The sequence below is a fragment of the Triticum aestivum genome, chromosome 7B, assembly GCF_018294505.1.
Source record: "Triticum aestivum cultivar Chinese Spring chromosome 7B, IWGSC CS RefSeq v2.1, whole genome shotgun sequence".
NCBI lineage: Eukaryota > Viridiplantae > Streptophyta > Magnoliopsida > Poales > Poaceae > Triticum > Triticum aestivum.
In genome coordinates this window covers 106,055,918-106,073,263 of record NC_057813.1, presented here as the reverse complement: position 1 = coordinate 106,073,263, position 17,346 = coordinate 106,055,918, and the positions used below count along the sequence as shown (strand labels likewise).

At 47.8% G+C, this 17,346-nt stretch overlaps 1 protein-coding gene across 2 annotated transcripts; it reads left to right on the top strand.

Annotated features, from left to right (window-relative positions):
• Positions 1–5,718: 5,718 nt before the first annotated feature.
• On the top strand, positions 5,719–6,736 carry LOC123159125 (protein PYRICULARIA ORYZAE RESISTANCE 21). Of its 2 annotated transcripts, none has more exons than XM_044576949.1 (3): positions 5,719–5,789; positions 5,898–6,047; positions 6,118–6,736. In XM_044576949.1, the coding sequence occupies exons 1-3, from the start codon at positions 5,726–5,728 to the stop codon at positions 6,597–6,599; spliced, it is 696 nt and encodes a 231-aa protein (XP_044432884.1). In that variant the 5' UTR covers positions 5,719–5,725; the 3' UTR covers positions 6,600–6,736. The 2 variants fall into 2 exon arrangements, with proteins under 2 accessions (XP_044432884.1, XP_044432885.1); XM_044576950.1 differs by having other exon boundaries at positions 5,752–5,817.
• Positions 6,737–17,346: the final 10,610 nt, after the last annotated feature.

Here is a 17,346-nt window from a genome sequence, read left to right as displayed (position 1 = left end):
GGCAAGGATAAACACAAATTTTATATGCGTCAATTGTTGTTGTTGAGGCAAGTAGGGTCAGTAGAAGAGTACACCACCAAATTTGACACTCTTGGGCATAAAATTCTTTTAGCTGATCCCAATACTCATGAGGTCTTCTTTGTTGAGCGCTACATTGTCGGGTTGTGCCCCGATATTCGTTCTGCCGTTGTTTTACACCATCCTAAGGATGTGGATACTGCTAGTTGTTTGGCTTTATTGCTGGAAGTGGAGTTGGAGCATGAAAAATCCGCAGCGAATGCCAAATCGGGTTATTGATCACCAGAAGACATCTTCCCCAATAGAGAAACACAAGTCACCAGCGGTTTTTGAGGACTCGCGCAAATGTTCTGAAAAGATGGAAGCACTGCACGCATACCACAAGTCAAAGAATTTATGCTTCACTTGTGGGGATCCGTAGGCCCAGGGGCATAAATGTTCAGATAAGGTGCCAATTCATGTTATGGAGGAACTCTTGGAAGTCCTGCAACTAGATGATCCACCCGATCCTCAACATCTGTCGGATTCCAGATCTGATGAAGAAGTAATGCTCGTGGCGGGTGACACTGGCTCGGTACAGCAAGTGAGACAACACACAATGTGTTTGCATGGGCAGGTCGGTGGCAAAGAGGTGTTGATTCTGGTGGACTTTGGCGCCAATTGTTCGTTTGTAAATACAACCCTCGTGGACGAGTTACAGCTACAAGCTCAGGATACATAGCTGGCCTCATATGTGGTTGCATGGGGAGGCACACTGACAAGCTCTCAGATGGTTATGCAACTGACATGACATGAAAGTTCTATCTCTGTGTTGCTACGATATCATTCTTGGAGCAGATTGGCTAGAGTAGTACAACCCCATGTAGATACACTGGCATAAAAAAGTGGATGAAGTTCACTCATGAAGGTCGCCGAATATTGTTGAAAGGGATCCAAGAACCGCGCCAAGCTCCCAAACCAGTGTCTGCTCGCAAACTAAAAGGACTGTTGCGCAGGGGGCAATCCAGCAAGCACTACAAACACCAAGAGAAGGATCTTTGTGCAGTGGCCACGGAGGCTTATGATGCAGAACAACTACCTCTGGTTGTAGCCTCCGTTTTACAGGAATACAATGATGTGTTCAGTGAACCAGTGATCCTGCCACCGCACCGCCTTGAGGACCAAAAAATTCCACTGATCCTGGGGGCCCAACCTGTCAGCGCGCATCTTTAACGATATACACCGCAATAGAAGGATGAAATACAGAAACGAGTTAAGGAGATGTTGCGAAAAGGGATCATTAGGCCAAGTTCTAGTCCATTCGCATCACCGGTGATGTTAATCCATAAGAAAGACAAATCATGGCATTTTTGTGTCGACTACCGACAATTCAATAGCATAACAGTGAAGAACAAACACTCGATGCCGATCGTGGAAGAATTGCTTGATGAATTGGCCAGGGCAACATGATTTACCAAACCGGACTTGTTGGCGGGATATCATCAAATAAGAGTTGCGGAAGGAGATGAATTCAAAACGGCATTTCGAACTCACCATGGCCTGTATGAGTTTTTAGTGGTAGCGTTTGGGTTGACAGGAGCACCAGCAATGTTTCAAGGTGTGATGAACACGACGGTGGGACCCGTATTCAGGGAAGGAGTCGTGGTGTTCATGGATGACATTCTGGTGTTTAACACAACGTTGGAAGAACACATCAGTCAGCTCCACGTCGTTTTCCAGCTACTCCGCGACAACAACATGGCGCTGAAGAGGTCTAAGTGTGAATTTGTGAAAACTAAGGTTGAGTACCTTGGCCATGTGATTAGTGCAGAAGGAGTGTCAACGGATCCAACGAAAGTGGACGCTGTTCAGAATTTGCATGTTCCCACCACTGTTCGAGCTCTGTGGGGATTTTTGAGGCTCACGGGTTAATATCGGCGTTTCATCCAGCACCACGAAGTGATTAGCCGGCCCCTCACTGAATTACTCAAGAAGGGAGTTATCTTTCAATGGACTCTGATCACTGACAAGGCATTTCAACTACTTAAAACAACCATGATTCAAGCACCAGTGTTGGTTGTCCCTAATTTCAATCAAACCTTTGTCTTGGAAACAAATGCCTGCAAGGATGGGGTGGGTGCAGTTCTGATGCAACAAGGGCACCCCGTAGCTTACCTCAACAAAGCTCTATCCCACAAGAACAAGGCTCTCATCACTTATGAGAAGGAATGTCTTGCAATCCTGATGGCGGTGGACAAGTGGAGACCCTACTTACAATATCAGCACTTTCTCATTCATACAGATTAGCATGCACACTTGCACCTGACAGATCAACATTTGACTACCAGGATTCAACATAAAGCATTTGTTAAGCTAATGGGGCTCAACTATACAATCCAATATAAGAAAGGGATCACTAATGTTGTGGTTGATGCGCTGTCGCGCCGCGAGCATGATGTTTCCTTATGATACGTATCCAACGTATCTATAATTTTTGATGTATTCATGCCATGTTTATAATATTTCTATATGATTTTGGTATGACTTGGTTAGAACTAACCTGGACTGATGCTGTTTTCAGCAGAACTACCGTGGTGGTGTTTTTGTGTAGAAATAAAAGTTCTCGGAATGCGCTGAAAATCAACAGAGAATTTTTTTGGAAAATATAAAAAATACTAGAACGAAAAGTTATCGGAGGGGAGTCCCGTGGGGCCCATGAGGATGGAGAGCGCCCCCACCCCCCTGTGGCGTGCCCCTGTGCCTCGTGGACTCTCCATGGGCCCCCCTGACTTGTTATCGACGCCAACCTCTCCTATAAATCCCCAAACCTCCAGAAAATAACCTAGATCGGGAGTTCCGCCGCTGCAAGCCTCTGTAGCCACCAAAAACCAATCAGGACCTTGTTCCGGCACCCTGTCGGAGGGGGAAACATCACCGGTGGCCATCTTCATCATCCCAGTGCTCTCCATGACGAGGAGGGAGTAGTTCACCCTCGGGGCTAAGGGTATGTACCAGTAGCTATGTGTTTGATCTCTCTCTGTCTCTCTCGTGTTCTTGATATGGCACGGTCTTGATGTACCGCAATCTTTGCTCTTATAGTTGGATCTTATGATGTTTCCCCCCCTCTACTCTCTTGTAATGGATTGAGTTTTCCCTTTGAAGTTATCTTATTGGATTGAGTCTTTAAGGATTTGAGAACACTTGATGTATGTCTTGCGTGGGATACCAATGGTGACAATGGGTTGTTCTATTGATTCACTTGATGTATGTTTTGGTGATCAACTTGCGGGTTCCGTGACCTTCGTAATCTATGCATAGGGGTTGGCACATGTTTTCGTCTTGACTCTTCGGTAGAAACTTTGGGGCACTCTTTGAAGTTCTTTGTGTTGGTTGAATAGATGAATCTGAGATTGTCTGATGCATATCGTATAATCATACCCGCGGATACTTTTGGTGACATTGGATTATCTAGGTGACATTAGGGTTTTGGTTGATGTGTGTCTTAAGGTGTTATTTTACTACGAACTCTAGGGTTGTTTGTGACACTTATAGGAATAGCCCAAAGGATTGATCGGAAAGAATAACTTTCAGATGGTTTCGTACCCTACAATAATCTCTTCGTTTGTTCTCCGCTATTAGTGACTTTGGAGTGACTCTTTGTTGCACGTTGAGGGATTGTCCCTTGCCCGCTCGATTAAAGAAAGTGGGATCTGGCCTTGCATTTTTTTAGATAGGGCTCCCTCACGGCATTCTTGCTCTTGCATTTGAAAGTCGAATCAGGATTCCATCTAGAGAAAGTATATGATCTAATTATGCTATTATTATTGAGAGAACTTGCACTAGTGAAAGTATGAACCCTAGACCTTGTTTCGAAGCATTGCAATACCGTTTTCGCTCACTTTTACCACTTGCTACCTTGCTGTTTTTATATTTTCAGATTACAAAAGCCTATATCTACCATCCATATTGCACTTGTATCATCATCTCTTCGCCGAACTAGTGCACCTATACAATTTACCATTGTATTGGGTGTGTTGGGGACACAAAAGACTCTTTGTTATTTGGTTGCAGGGTTGTTTGAGAGAGACCATCTTCATCCTACGCCTCCCACGGACAGATAAACCTTAGGTCATCCACTTAAGGGAAATTTGCTATTGTCCTACAAACCTCTGCACTTGAAGGTCCAACAACGTCTACAAGAAGAAGGTTGCATAGTAGACATCACCTTATTGACCATATCGGTTGTCATTCCTTCATGGTTGGAGACACTGGTTGCCAGCTATTCCGAGGACCCGGCTGATCAGAAACTACTACAGGAGCTTTCACAAACCACAGCCAACGATCGAGGGTACTCACTAGATAATGGAGTGATTTGTTACAAGAATCGTATTTGGGTGGGTCACAATCTTTTGGCTCAACAACACATAGTGCAGTCCCTGCATGCCAGCGCGCTGGGCGGGCACTCCAGGGTGTTGGCCACGTACCAATGAGTGAAGAAGCTATTTGCATGGCCAAAATTGAAGCAGTCAGTTACTACCTTTGTGCAAAGTTGTGACACATGCCAGCGGGCTAAGACGGAGCACTGCCGCAAGCCAGGCCTTCTTCAGGCACATGAGATTCCTTCTCACCCTCGGCACACGATCAGTTGGGACTTCGTTGAGGGTCTGCCATCTTCACATGAGTTGATTGATGAGCGTGCCTCCATGACTGAGCTTCTTCGGCAGCACCTACAATGAGCTCAACATCACCTGAAGACACAGGCTGATAAAAGCCGAAGCGAGCGCATACAAAATGGATTTGCCGTACTACGGACCTTATACTGTGCTGAGCCGTGTTGGGGCAGTTGCATACAAACTGGATTTGCCAACGAGCTCCAGGATTCACAAGGTGATACACGTCTCCCAGCTCAAGAAGCAAGTACCTCCCAAGGCCAATGTTGAGTCAAATATCAGTGTGCGACTCCACGATCGTTGTGTCTTCTTCAACCAGCGGCAGTGGTGAAAACCAGAAGCATTCAGCGCGACGGCAAGCCCATACCTCACCTCAAGGTACGTTGGCCAGACCGCCCTGCAGATCATGATTCGTGGGAGGAGGCGTTTCTATTACATCGCCGGTTCCCTGCTCTGCCGGCTTGGGGTCAAGCCGCGCCGCAAGGGATGGGGAATGTTATGTGGTGGCGTAGCCTAGGAAGATGACCCAAGGCCTCCCGACGCAATCACCAGCTAGACAGGGCCTGGCGAGCTCAGCAGGGCGTCCAGCATGGAGACGCAACCAGGAAGGAGGAAGATAAGGAGGTGAAAGAACAGAGAGGAGGGTCGTCGAGCAACATAATACTTTTCCCTTTGTATTTTCTTCTTCCAGTTTCCTCTTGTATCCTGATTCTGTATCTGTGAGAGAGGAAAAACCCTAGCGGGATCATAACACATTATGCGGTAAGCCCCGCTTAACGAGACAATGATTATGACCTGCCTTTCGCTCATTCCAACGCTTATAATTGTTGCTCGGTAGTCCATTGTCCATGGATCTGGTTTTATTGTTATATGTATTATTAATCGTTGGAACTTGGAAGTTTTCGAAATAAAACTTTTTTTCTTGACAATCTTGAAATTAGCAATGGTTTCAAAAGGAATGCGAAATACGTAACAGACTTGAAAGCGACATGCGGCTCGGCTTTTTCGGGCGTGGTCGACGACGGTGCAGCCAAGTGTCGTGCCGCTGCGTCCCTTTTATGGAGACTTCTTCTTCCTGGCTTCTCACCCATTTTATCGTCAGCAAGTCTCCTGCGGACGAGAGTAAGGCGATGACCCTATTTTATCTCAGGTCTTCTTGTTTATTGATCTATTACTACTTCTTTTTCTGCCTAAATCAGTTGAAATTAACGTCTTTGCTATGCTCTGCAGAGCAAGATAAGGTAGACAAAAATTCCACCAGAGCTGTCGTTAGGGAGCTGCGCAGCGTGCAGATAGAGATGCCGACCATCATCATCAAGGTAGACCTCGACTGCGGCCGCTGCCACGCCAAGATCAGGAAGGTGCTCGAGAGGATCAGAGGTACGTATTTCCTCGCGAGCTGTTCATGTCTCTTAACTGCAACGAGGCTGAGGGAAAACTTTGGCTGCAGAGAAGGGTGAGTTCATCATCGACGACATCAAGTACGACGAGAAGAAGAACCACGTGATCGTGTCGGGCCCCTTCGACGCCGACAAGCTGGGCGACAAGCTCTGCTGCAAGGCGTGCAACATCATCAAGGAGATCGAGACCGTCGAGCCGATCAAGAAACAGGAGCCCAAGCCTCCGCCGCCGACGGATAAGGTGAAGCCCCCGGGCCCGGGTAAGGATGAGACGGTCAAGGAGAAAGAGAAGCCGCCGCCGCCGCCGCCTCCGCCGGCCAAGGTCGTGCAGGTGCCGGTGCCGGTGCCGTACCCGTGTCCCTACCCCTACCCGTTCCCGGCGGGGCCGTCCGGCTGCTGCTGCCACCAGGGACACGGCGGCTGCCAGTGCTCGACGCCGGCGCCCCAGTACACCATGCCGCCGTCGTATCCGTGCGGCGGCTACATGATGGTCTGCGAGGAGGACCCGTCCGGCGCCTGCACCGTCATGTGACTCGCTACGCTCTGCCTCCACGGCGGCGTACCACCGGTGTTTAGTGCGGCAATTCCTCGTGTATAAGCACCGTACTGATGCACATGTATGACCGATCCCAGCGAAAATTATGCAATAAAAAATCCGTATTCCTGTAAGTGAAACTGTGAAACAAGCGAGGAGGAAGACGTCAGTGGCGGCAGAGCACTACCGCTTTGTTTATGTTGCATTCCGTTACACCTCGTGATCTTCACCAACCCCATTTTCTTTCTTCGGGTGTTCTCATTTTTCACTTTTGCAAAACCTCATGCGTTCGAAAAATGGTGTGTTTAGGATGGACTTAATCAAATATCAAAAGAGAAAAAAAAAACACCCGCACAAATCTTCACGTAAGATCAAAGACATTTTTTTTGAAAAGGAGGATTGACCCGGCTTCTGTATATGGGCGATGCATGCAGCCACTTTATTAATTATTCACAAAGACCTTCCGAAGTAATACATCAGTAAGTCTGAAACCACTATCTCGGCAACATCTGTCACTACTCCTATTCATTTGATGAAGGGGTGCCGATAGTGCGAGCCGAATACCAAACATACTTCGCACCAAAGCCTAACATCTAAAACCGGAGGCCCCAACCAAGCCACTTGCCGGGTGTGGGGCATAGACCAGTCCAGCGCACTCTCTGAGGCGGCCGCCGTCGTCTTCCATCGATCCATCTTCAGAGCAGGCACTGACGCATCGACCTTGCCAGGCCTACCGTCGATGCCACCACGACGTCAGACAATGCCTTCCTCCTGCGCAAGTGGACGCCGAGACTCCACTGTGTCACGCTGCCAAGATCTGTCGGCGGCGATGCTTATGATGAAACACCGCTCCACCTCCTAATCCAGATCGCCGCCAACGCCCACCCAGCGTTGTCCACAGTCACACAGCTCCCAAGGCGGTGGCTTCAAGAAGGGAACGACGCCGAAGGCGCCATCGCCACCCACCGCAGTTAGGGATTTCGCCCGGGAGACAAATGACCCGGTTGAAGTGGAAGCAGATCTGACAAGCGTCTCCGTAGAGAAGAAAGCAACGCCCGAAAGGTCGACTAGAGATTTTTCCCGATCTGAATCCTCACCTCCAGCTCCGTCCGCATCGAGGATCGGCAAGTCTTGCGACCCAGATCCGTACGGAGAAGCACACCTAGCATGGGATGAAGGCTACAAGGCATCCCGATCCAGATCAGGCATCTCCGGCCGAGCCCAACCGCCGGTGTCCCGAACCGCCGGAAGGATCAGATGACATAGGACTTAGATATGCAATACTTATGAAACATTCGGATGTGCTTTAGTAAAACTGTTTGAAAAAAACTCATCGCGTCAGTTCATTTCAGGGCAGCACCGAGCACGCCCCCGGGAGGCCGCGAGCTCCATGGCGAGTGCGAGCCGTGAACAAGCAGGGCGCGAGCCCAAGGGTTAATTGTTCAGGTTTAGATGGATGGCCAGAGCGGCTGCAGTACGACAATGGCCGGCACAGCGAGCGTGGTAGTTCACCGACCAAAAAAGACAGGGGCAGACAGCTAGGCCAGCGTCGGTTGGCAGCACGGTGCAGGAAGAAGAGAAGAACGCGCGTGCAAAGGATGGTGGTTGGATGAAGATCTAACGATTCGACCAGATGGGGAATGTGGTGAGCGTTCTCATTCTTGATGGTCCAAGATACAAAGGTGTAACGATTTGGAAAAATCTGAGTGACACGCTGCATTGTTTTCTCCTCGCACGAGATGAGAAACAGGCCGTCCCTTTCATTGGTCCTGTGGAGTGATAATGCGGCATGCTTTTCTCTTACATTGTACTCTTTATTAATGTCACGTAAAGATTGCGCGAAGGAGACGCTTGATCAGATTGCAGGAAGCAACGTCTGGCAGTGCGAGAGGTGATCCGTGGATGGGAGGAGAGACGATATTATAGAGCGAGTGGGAAGTGGAAGGCCGACATGCCAGTCGCGAGACGTGTGTGGCCCGGATGGGGACGGTAGTGGGAAATGCACTTACAGCCACCGATGTTTTGTTGGTGGGTTGGTTTCTTTCTCTCGATTCCGCGGGGGACGGGCCGGGGCTGAAATACCTGCCGCAGCCGGACAAGCAGCTTCTGATCCTCAATGGAATATGTGGAGTGGTCGACCTAGAGGGTGGGAGCAGCGGCGTTAGAGCAACTTCAACAGCTCTCTTACAAATCTTTCCGTAAAACTGGGTTTTGGCCTTTTTGTAGAAGTTAAGAGTTGTCTGGAAGTCATCTTTGCCAATTCCCCTAAAACTTTCCCTATATCTTTTTTATTTTAATTTTAATTAAACAAAAAATAGATAATTGCCTAGGACCCCTCAGTTATTGACACGTGACGGCGGGCGGGGCGGTGGCCGCCAGCGAGGGGCGGCGCGAGCTGGTGCACTGGCCGCCGGCGCGAGGTGGCGGGCACAGCGGTGGCGTTCCGACAGGGAGGGGGAGTGGTGCGGCCATGGCAGTGTTCCAGCCCGAGATGGCGTGGCGGCAGGCACGAGGCGGCGGCGTTCCGATGAGGTTCTGACGGGATGCATGGTGAAGATTCAGGCGGTTGCTAGTCCGCCAAAAAGATACGGGGAGATGATCTTTCCATAAACCTACTGGGAGAAATGTCACTTTTACGAGATCCTCTAAAGTTATGGACACTTTACGAGAACTGTTGAAAAGGTTTTTTGGGCCAACTTCGTGTAAATTTATTATTTGCAATGATTCAAAGCAAAATCAGACGCAGGGGGAAATTACTTCAAGGGGGCAGCCCAGGGACCTTCTTTCCGTGCTTGCTCCTTCCTAGGCAATTCCGTGCTTGCTCCTCAAGTCCACAAAACGTCGGATCGGGAATGTAGAACTCAGATGCAAACTAAACAATCCTAACAACATCAACCTAAAAGCTAAAAAAAGTCCCCCAAATTGATGAACCCTAATTCTCAAAAATTTCCAAATCGATGTGGCAACACTTATCTCACCGACCGTGTAGGAGCTCACAGAAGACATGCCCGACGACCACATCAACTACCTCAATCGTTGCCTCTCTCCCGAGCTCGAAATCAATGAGCGCAACCAGTCTCCAGGGCGCCTCACCTGTTGTCGCGAGGTTGTAGAAAGGGAGGAGAGAGAGTGAACCGGTAAGTTTGGGTTGAACTATAAGGACGGAAGTGCAAAAATGTCAAAGAAACAGCCCGATAGCATTCAAACGACTTTAACTGGACAGAAAACGACATGCAAGGGCATTTCTATAAGAGGAACTGATAGTGGAGGGGCAAATTTAAGCAGGCTTGGGAATTTGGGGTAAATCTGAGTAGTGAATTTGAGTTAAGGGCTGAAATGTAAATGACCCTTATATTTCTTACGTTTGTCGTACGTAGTGAAATGCTAGTGGGAGTTTTCTCCTTAATCTTTGCTGAGAACTGTAATTTTTTCCTTAAAAATCCAAGTATTTAAAACCACATCGCGGGTAGTTGTTAGGCTCGTACAATAGAGAGGCTTAGGCGGTCGCCGAACTCTAGCCATCTCAAGCCATCTTCCCCTATCGCCACCGCCAAGCAAAGCCCGTGTGGCACCGACGCGGAGGTCTAGTTTAGGTGCGGCTTGTTGGGGAAGTTTTGACGATTTTGGAGGGATGTTGCTATTGGAGAAGGAGATGACGACTCAAGGGGAGGTTTCCATCAGGCAGCGCTCGGCGACAGATGGATGAATCTAGCATGGTGTGCCTCTACGGTGGTCCGCCTGACTAGTTCACTAAAGAAGATGTAGTCAACACATGGCCCTCGATGACGGTGAGTTCGATCACAAATCTGCACTTGGCGTACAACAACATGGGGAATTTGTCTCAGGTGTTCTTTAGGGTGTATTTGTGTTTGGTTAGGGATAGCGTGGCGGCGGCGCTTTCCCACGTAAGGAATAATATATTCTCTGCCCGGTCCCCATTCCATTGGTGTGCTTATCGCCGACCGGGGGGGGGGGGTGTGGTTTTGTATCTCCGACAGGTCTTTCGAGATCCAATCGGTTTAGGTTTCTAGTGGATCCGTTGGATTCAGTTGGGTTGCACGGTCCTTTGAGTTTCAATAGGTCTTTATCGGTGTTCTCTTTCCCGGGCGTTGATTTGCGTTGACGTCTCCTGGTCCGCATCGACAACTTCCCGGCCATTGCTTCTATAAGCTCCTGGCTTTCACAGGTTTGCTCCAACAAGGCGGAGGCCCAGAGGTAGCACCGAGCTTTGCTCACGACACGCCGCCTGTGGATGCAGGAGGAAGAAGACTTCGACACCCCAAAGGCTTTCACTGTACTTTACCTTTTATGTGTGTATGTGTTTGTAAGGTCCTATGATTTTTAATAAATGGTCTTAGGCATTTTCACAAAAAGGGTGATGCTAGGCGCCGGTCCATCACCTCCCACACCATTAAATTAGGTCAACCCCAACCATTGGGATCGCATTTGTATCTCACCCCAAGTCCGCTCGGTCAACATACATGGGGAATCCCCCACGACATGCACATCTCTCGCCCTCCCCTTTGCAATGTGTGCGTAACTCCCACAAGGAGCGGCAGCATCGCGGCGTCGCCGCATCCTCGTTCATTGAAGCCCCCATCGGCTACAAATGTAGCATTTACCCCCATCAGTTATAGCTTCTCTCTGCTCACTGTCGTCTCCCACTGTGGGTGCTCATCGATGGTTACAGCACAGTCGCTCGGGGGTTGCAGATTTGCCGCCGATGGTTCTAGCACACGACCACTTGGTCGCAGCATCACCAACAGCCGCTTCCAGCACGCGGCCACCACGGTCGCAGCTTTGCCATTGGCCAATTTGAACACGCCATGACGTTGGTTCCAGCACGCAGAGACATTGGTCCTGAAGGAAATATGCCCTTGAGGCAATAATAAAGTTGTTATTTTATATTTCCTTATTTCATGATAAATGTTTATTATTCATGCTAGAATTGTATTAACCAGAAACTTGATACATGTGTGGATACATAGACAAAACACCGTGTCCCTAGTAAGCCTCTACTAGACTAGCTCGTTAATCAAAGATGGTTAAGTTTCCTAACCATAGACATGTGTTGTCATTTGATGAACGGGATCACATCATTAGGAGAATGATGTGATGGACAAGACCCATCCGTTAGCATAGCATATTGATCGTTCAGTTTTATTGTTATTGCTTTCTTCATGTCAAATACATATTCCTTCGACTATGAGATTATGCAACTCCCGGATATCGGAGGAATGCCTTGTGTGCTATCAAACGTCACAACATAACTGGGTGATTATAAATATGCTCTACAGGTATCTCCGAAGGTGTTTGTTGGGTTGGCATAGATCAAGATTAGGATTTGTCACTCTGAGTATCGGAGAGGTATCTTTGGGCCCTCTCGGTAATGCACATCATAAGAAGCCTTGCAAGCAAATTGACTAATGAGTTAGTTGCAGGATGATGTATTACGGAACGAGTAAAGAGACTTGTCGGTAACGAGATTGAACTAGGTATGAAGAACCGACGATCGAATCTCGGGCAAGTAACATACCGATGGACAAAGGGAATAACATATGTTGTCATAACGGTTCGACCGATAAAGATCTTCGTAGTTCCAAGGTCGATTGATAAAGGATGGTTCCAAGGTCGATGTGATCGCTGTCGCGCTACCTCTACATCTACCTTCGGGATTAGTTCTAGACCTGAATAATTGTTATTTGGTGCCAGCGTTGAGCATGAACATTATATCTGGATCTTGTTTAGTGCGAGACGGTTATTCATTTAAATCTGAGAATAATGGTTGTTCAATTTATATGAGTAATATCTTTTATGGTCATGCACCCTTGAAGAGTGGTCTATTTCTGTTGAATCTTGATTGTGGTGATACACATATTCATAATATTGATGCCAAAAGATGCAAAGTTGATAATGATAGTTCAACATACTTGTGGCACTGCCGTTTAGGTCACATTGGTGTAAAACGCATGAAGAAACTCCATGCAGATGGACTTTTGGAATCACTTGGTTATGAATCATTTGATACTTGTGAATCATGCCTCATGGGCAAGATGACTAAAACTCCGTTCTCCGGAACAATGGAGCGAGCTAATGGATTATTGGAAATAATACATACCGATCTATGCGGTCCGATGAGTGTTGAGGCACGCGGCGGGTATCATTATTTTCTAACCTTCACAGATGATTTGAGCAGATATGGATATATCTACTTAATGAAACACAAGTCTGAAACATTTGAAAAGTTCAAAGAATTTCAGACAGAAGTGGAGAATCATCGTAACAAGAAAATAAAGTTTCTACGAACTAATCGTGGAGGCGAATATTTGAGTTACAAGTTTGGCCTTCATTTAAAACAATGTGGAATAGTTTTACAACTCACGCCACCTGGAACACCACAGCGTAATGGTGTGTCCGAACGTCGTAACCGTACTTTATTAGATATGGTGCGATCTATGATGTCTCTTACCGATTTACCACTATCGTTTTGGGGTTATGCAATAGGGACAGCCGCGTTCATGTTAAATAGGGCACCATCTAAATCCGTTGAGATGACACCGTATGAACTGTGGTTTGGCAATAAACCTAAGCTGTCATTTCTTAAAGTTTGGGGTTGCGACACTTATGTCAAAAGGCTTCATCTTGATAAGCTCAAACCCAAATCAGAGAAGTACATCTTCATAGAATACCCTAAGGAAACAATTGGGTCCTTCCACAAATCTGAAGGCAATATATTTGTTGCCAAGAATGGAACCTTTCTAGAGGAAAGTGGAACTTGATGAGGTAATTGTACCTTCTCTCAATTTGTAAAGTAGCTCATCAAAGAAATCCGTTCCCGTGATGCCTACACCAACTAGAGAGGAAGCTAATGATGATGATCATGAAACTTCAGATCAAGTTACTACGGAACCACGTAGGTCAACCAGAACACGATCGACACCAGAGTGGTACGGTAATCCTGTTCTGGAAGTAATGTTACTAGACCATGCACTACTGCAGAATGCTGCTAACGCGACACTACGATCAGAGACCCTTCGAGAAACTGTGTGTGATGCAATAATCACAAACGATGGTGTCAGAGAACCGTAAAAAATGTCCAAAATGTTTGCGATGACGGATGCATCAAACACGGTTCATATTTTAGTTGCGTGTGCGATTCAGAGCATACGGTTCAGTTCAATTAACTATTTGCGATGACGTGGAACAAAAGAAACGGGCAGCCAGATGAAGGCGTGTGCGATACACAACATACGGTTCACTAGGATGAACTGTTTGTGATTAGGCAACACAAAAGAAACGGTCAGGCATATGAAGGTGTGTGCGATATACGGTATGTGGTTCACTCGGATGAACTGTTTGCGTTGAGACAAGAGAACAGAAACAGCTCAATATAACAAGATGTGTGTGATACGTGGCAAATAGGTCTGCAATCAGAAATGTGTGCGAAGACCGATAATAACACATACGATTGCTTCTAATAAGACGTATGTGATATGCTCTGTCTACACAACATGTATTGGCCATTGGGGGACGGGCGGTCATCCGGATACGCCATAAGGATGCGAAGAGGCATGCTATATCATCAAGGACTAGTTATTCCACCAGTAGCTCATCTAAGAGAACTCTCAAGTTAAGCGTGCTCATGCTGGATCAGCCATGGGATGGGTGACTGGATGGGAAGTCGTGTTGATGTTAAATTAACTGATAGGATGTGTCATATTGGTCAAATGACCAAAATGACCCATTCCCTCGGCAAATTTAACCTCGAGGTCCTTGTTTTTTATTTTTATTTTATTTGTTAACATATGTTAAAGAAGGTCTACCACATTACTTTTTGACAATGTGTATACGTGGCATACAGTTGATCCATCCGACCTGTTTGTGATGGAATAAGCCGTGTGTGTTGTGGGCAAACGCTTGCTAATGTACAACCGTTTGCGATTGATGAATTCTCACCGACAGGTTCCCTAGTGTGGTCCGTGTTTATCTCATCATTATCTACTTCTTGTGCTAGCTAGATGTTCCTTCATATTGTAAGTTTCAATTAATTGATGGCGTTCTATGAACACGCCACCGTTTTCCACCATTTCCTCACCTGTTTCCCGCCACCCAACGATATTGCACATAAATCTAGGCGCGGCGCGACGCACGGAGGCAACAAGCACAGCCTGTAGCACATCCACCTTTTCCAAGCATGCCAACGCACCATAGCGTCGCCTCTGCCATCAACCTCGTCGACGAGGAAAACCAGAAGGCGCCACAGCCCGTCGAGGCCGTGGCGCTCCCCGGCAACGTGATGGATGATGTCGTGATGCACGTCATCACCAGGATTGAGCAGACCTTTGGCGCATGGCGCTTCAGTGTCACAGATCAAGATAGGCATGTCAGCGCCAAGAGGCTGCAGCTCGCCGCACAACATGATCGATGGCGCGCCACAGAGCAAGCTAGGCGCGTCCGCACCGATAGGCTGCGGCTCGCCGCACGGCGAGAGCATTGGAGTGCCGCAGAGCAAGAGGCGCAGCGCACCACATAGCAAGAGCGAATCCATCGACGCTTGCCTGCTGTCGACAGGGCGTCGCAGCTGGGTACACATCCCGTCAGTACCCTCATTCCTCGCCAGGAGTGGGCACAGGCCCTGTGCGTCGTACTTGCACTAGAGGCCGGCCGCGTCATACTTGCACCGGATGCCCACCGCGCTGTTCGCATGGGTCGCGCCATTTGCCTTGTCCGTAGCCCGCTCGATGCCAACGCGCTGGTCGATAGGCTCGACCGCCTCCTTGGCCCAGGTGTCCACCTGGGCGCAGTAGAGGAACATGACCGTCGCATCCTCGAGGTGGTGATCTCTGATGAAATAGCCAACTTGGAGCTCGAGATCGCGCTCCAGATGTACCGCGAGCGTGTCGACCGCTTGGATGAACGCCTGCACGAGTTCAGCCAGAGCCAAGAGCTACCGTAGGCAAGGCCTGCTGGTCATGGTCTCATGGACACGTTTTATTTTGTTGAGTAATTTCGACGTGGATAGCTATGTATTCACAACAATCATACATTGCTCTATTTATTGCTCTGTTTTAATGTGTGTACTCTGTTTTCCGTTCTTATATGTTATGTTTCAATGTGTGTTTATATGCTTTCCATTTTGTATATGTGGATGATAACAGATAGATTCAAATTAGTATACAACAACAGATAGAAAATGGAATTCATAATATATATAATATTAATTGTTCATTAGTTCATCGCAAAATATATATAATATCATCACATATACATGATGATACTTAACTACTAGGTACAAGGCATAAAATTGAAAATGAACAATACTAAAACTAATAATCCCTCCTGGGGCCAGTATTCTGCCAGCCCCTTGCCAGCATCTCCATGGGGAGCGGCGTCTTCCCAGAGCGGAGGCAGTAGTCCACCTCCTCCGCCTCACAGCGCTTGACGTGCCGATCTGCCTCTTACAGGCGGACGCACGTGAACGATATTGCCATTTTGTTGGGCACCCACCGGAGCTCCTCGTCGGTGGCATGCTGGAGCTTATCGGCCCAGCTCCACGTAGTGACGAGGCACCTAGCTCATGTGGCCTTCCTCGCGAAGTACCCGTCTTCGTACACCTCCTCCGCATGACTACGCGCCCGCCCCCAAAGCTCTGCCGCCTCCTTTTTCCAGGCGACATCGTGGGCTTCATAGGCCGCCTGGTACCTGGCATCCTCCTCTGCCATCTCCTTCTTGAAAGCCACTTGCCTGGCTTTCTCAGCCGGCGGCAGCGACTTCCAAAGACAAAGATCGTACTGGCCCCAAAACCAATCCAAAGTTGGGGGTCCAACGAAACTCATCCGACGGCACATAGGTGTCCTCGTCGCTGCTCTTCGAGTGAGCCTCCTCGGGGGTGGCGACTCCTCGTCGGCGCGTGGGAAGACCGGCGGCGCCATGGCAGAGATTTGAGATAGAGAGAGAGGGCGAGCAAGGGAAGGATCTAGATGAGAATGCAGGCGGGACTACGTGAGCAAGGTAGTATTTATTGGCGGCCGGAATCTAGATCGTCGGGAACAGTACACGCGCCAATCGCCGGAATTTACGAGTATTGTAGTGTGAATTACACACGATTCCCGCAGCAAAATCCGTGTGCGAACATAATAGCTGACGGTTCCCAATGCAGACGTATCTGATTAATAAAGCCCGCCACCCACCTTCCAAAACTCGAGGCGCAAAATAGAGTGCTAATCGGGTGGGGCCGATTGTCTTGTCAGATTTTAGATTTTCTTTTTTGAACACCACATATTTACGTCGTCTGATGGTTTTTGAACTCACACACAAGTATACAAATATGATTTTTCGAACCGTTATGGTTAGCCATTGCATGTAGATGTAGTTCAAATTTGAATTACGGTCATTAAATGGCTAGGAAATCACTTAAATGTCTTCAAAAGATCGAATAACCCCTAAAATTTCCAATTTTTCACATGACAGTTAGTATTAGTGCACATTACACACAAATTTTTTTTGAAGGCGTAAGAGGAAGCTATCTGCCGTTTGTCACCAAACATGCATTGTTCCCTCTCAGAACCACGAGTCTTCTAGTGAGCTACTCCGGTTTGTGAGGGGTGTGTCCAAACTTTCGTCAAGCAAGCCAATTTTTGTACCACGTCATCTTGATGGCATGACATTACATCAAGCGAGGTTTCATGTTTTTCTGATCATTTTTTATTTTTTTGGAATAACAATGCCATGGCCCTCCATGCAT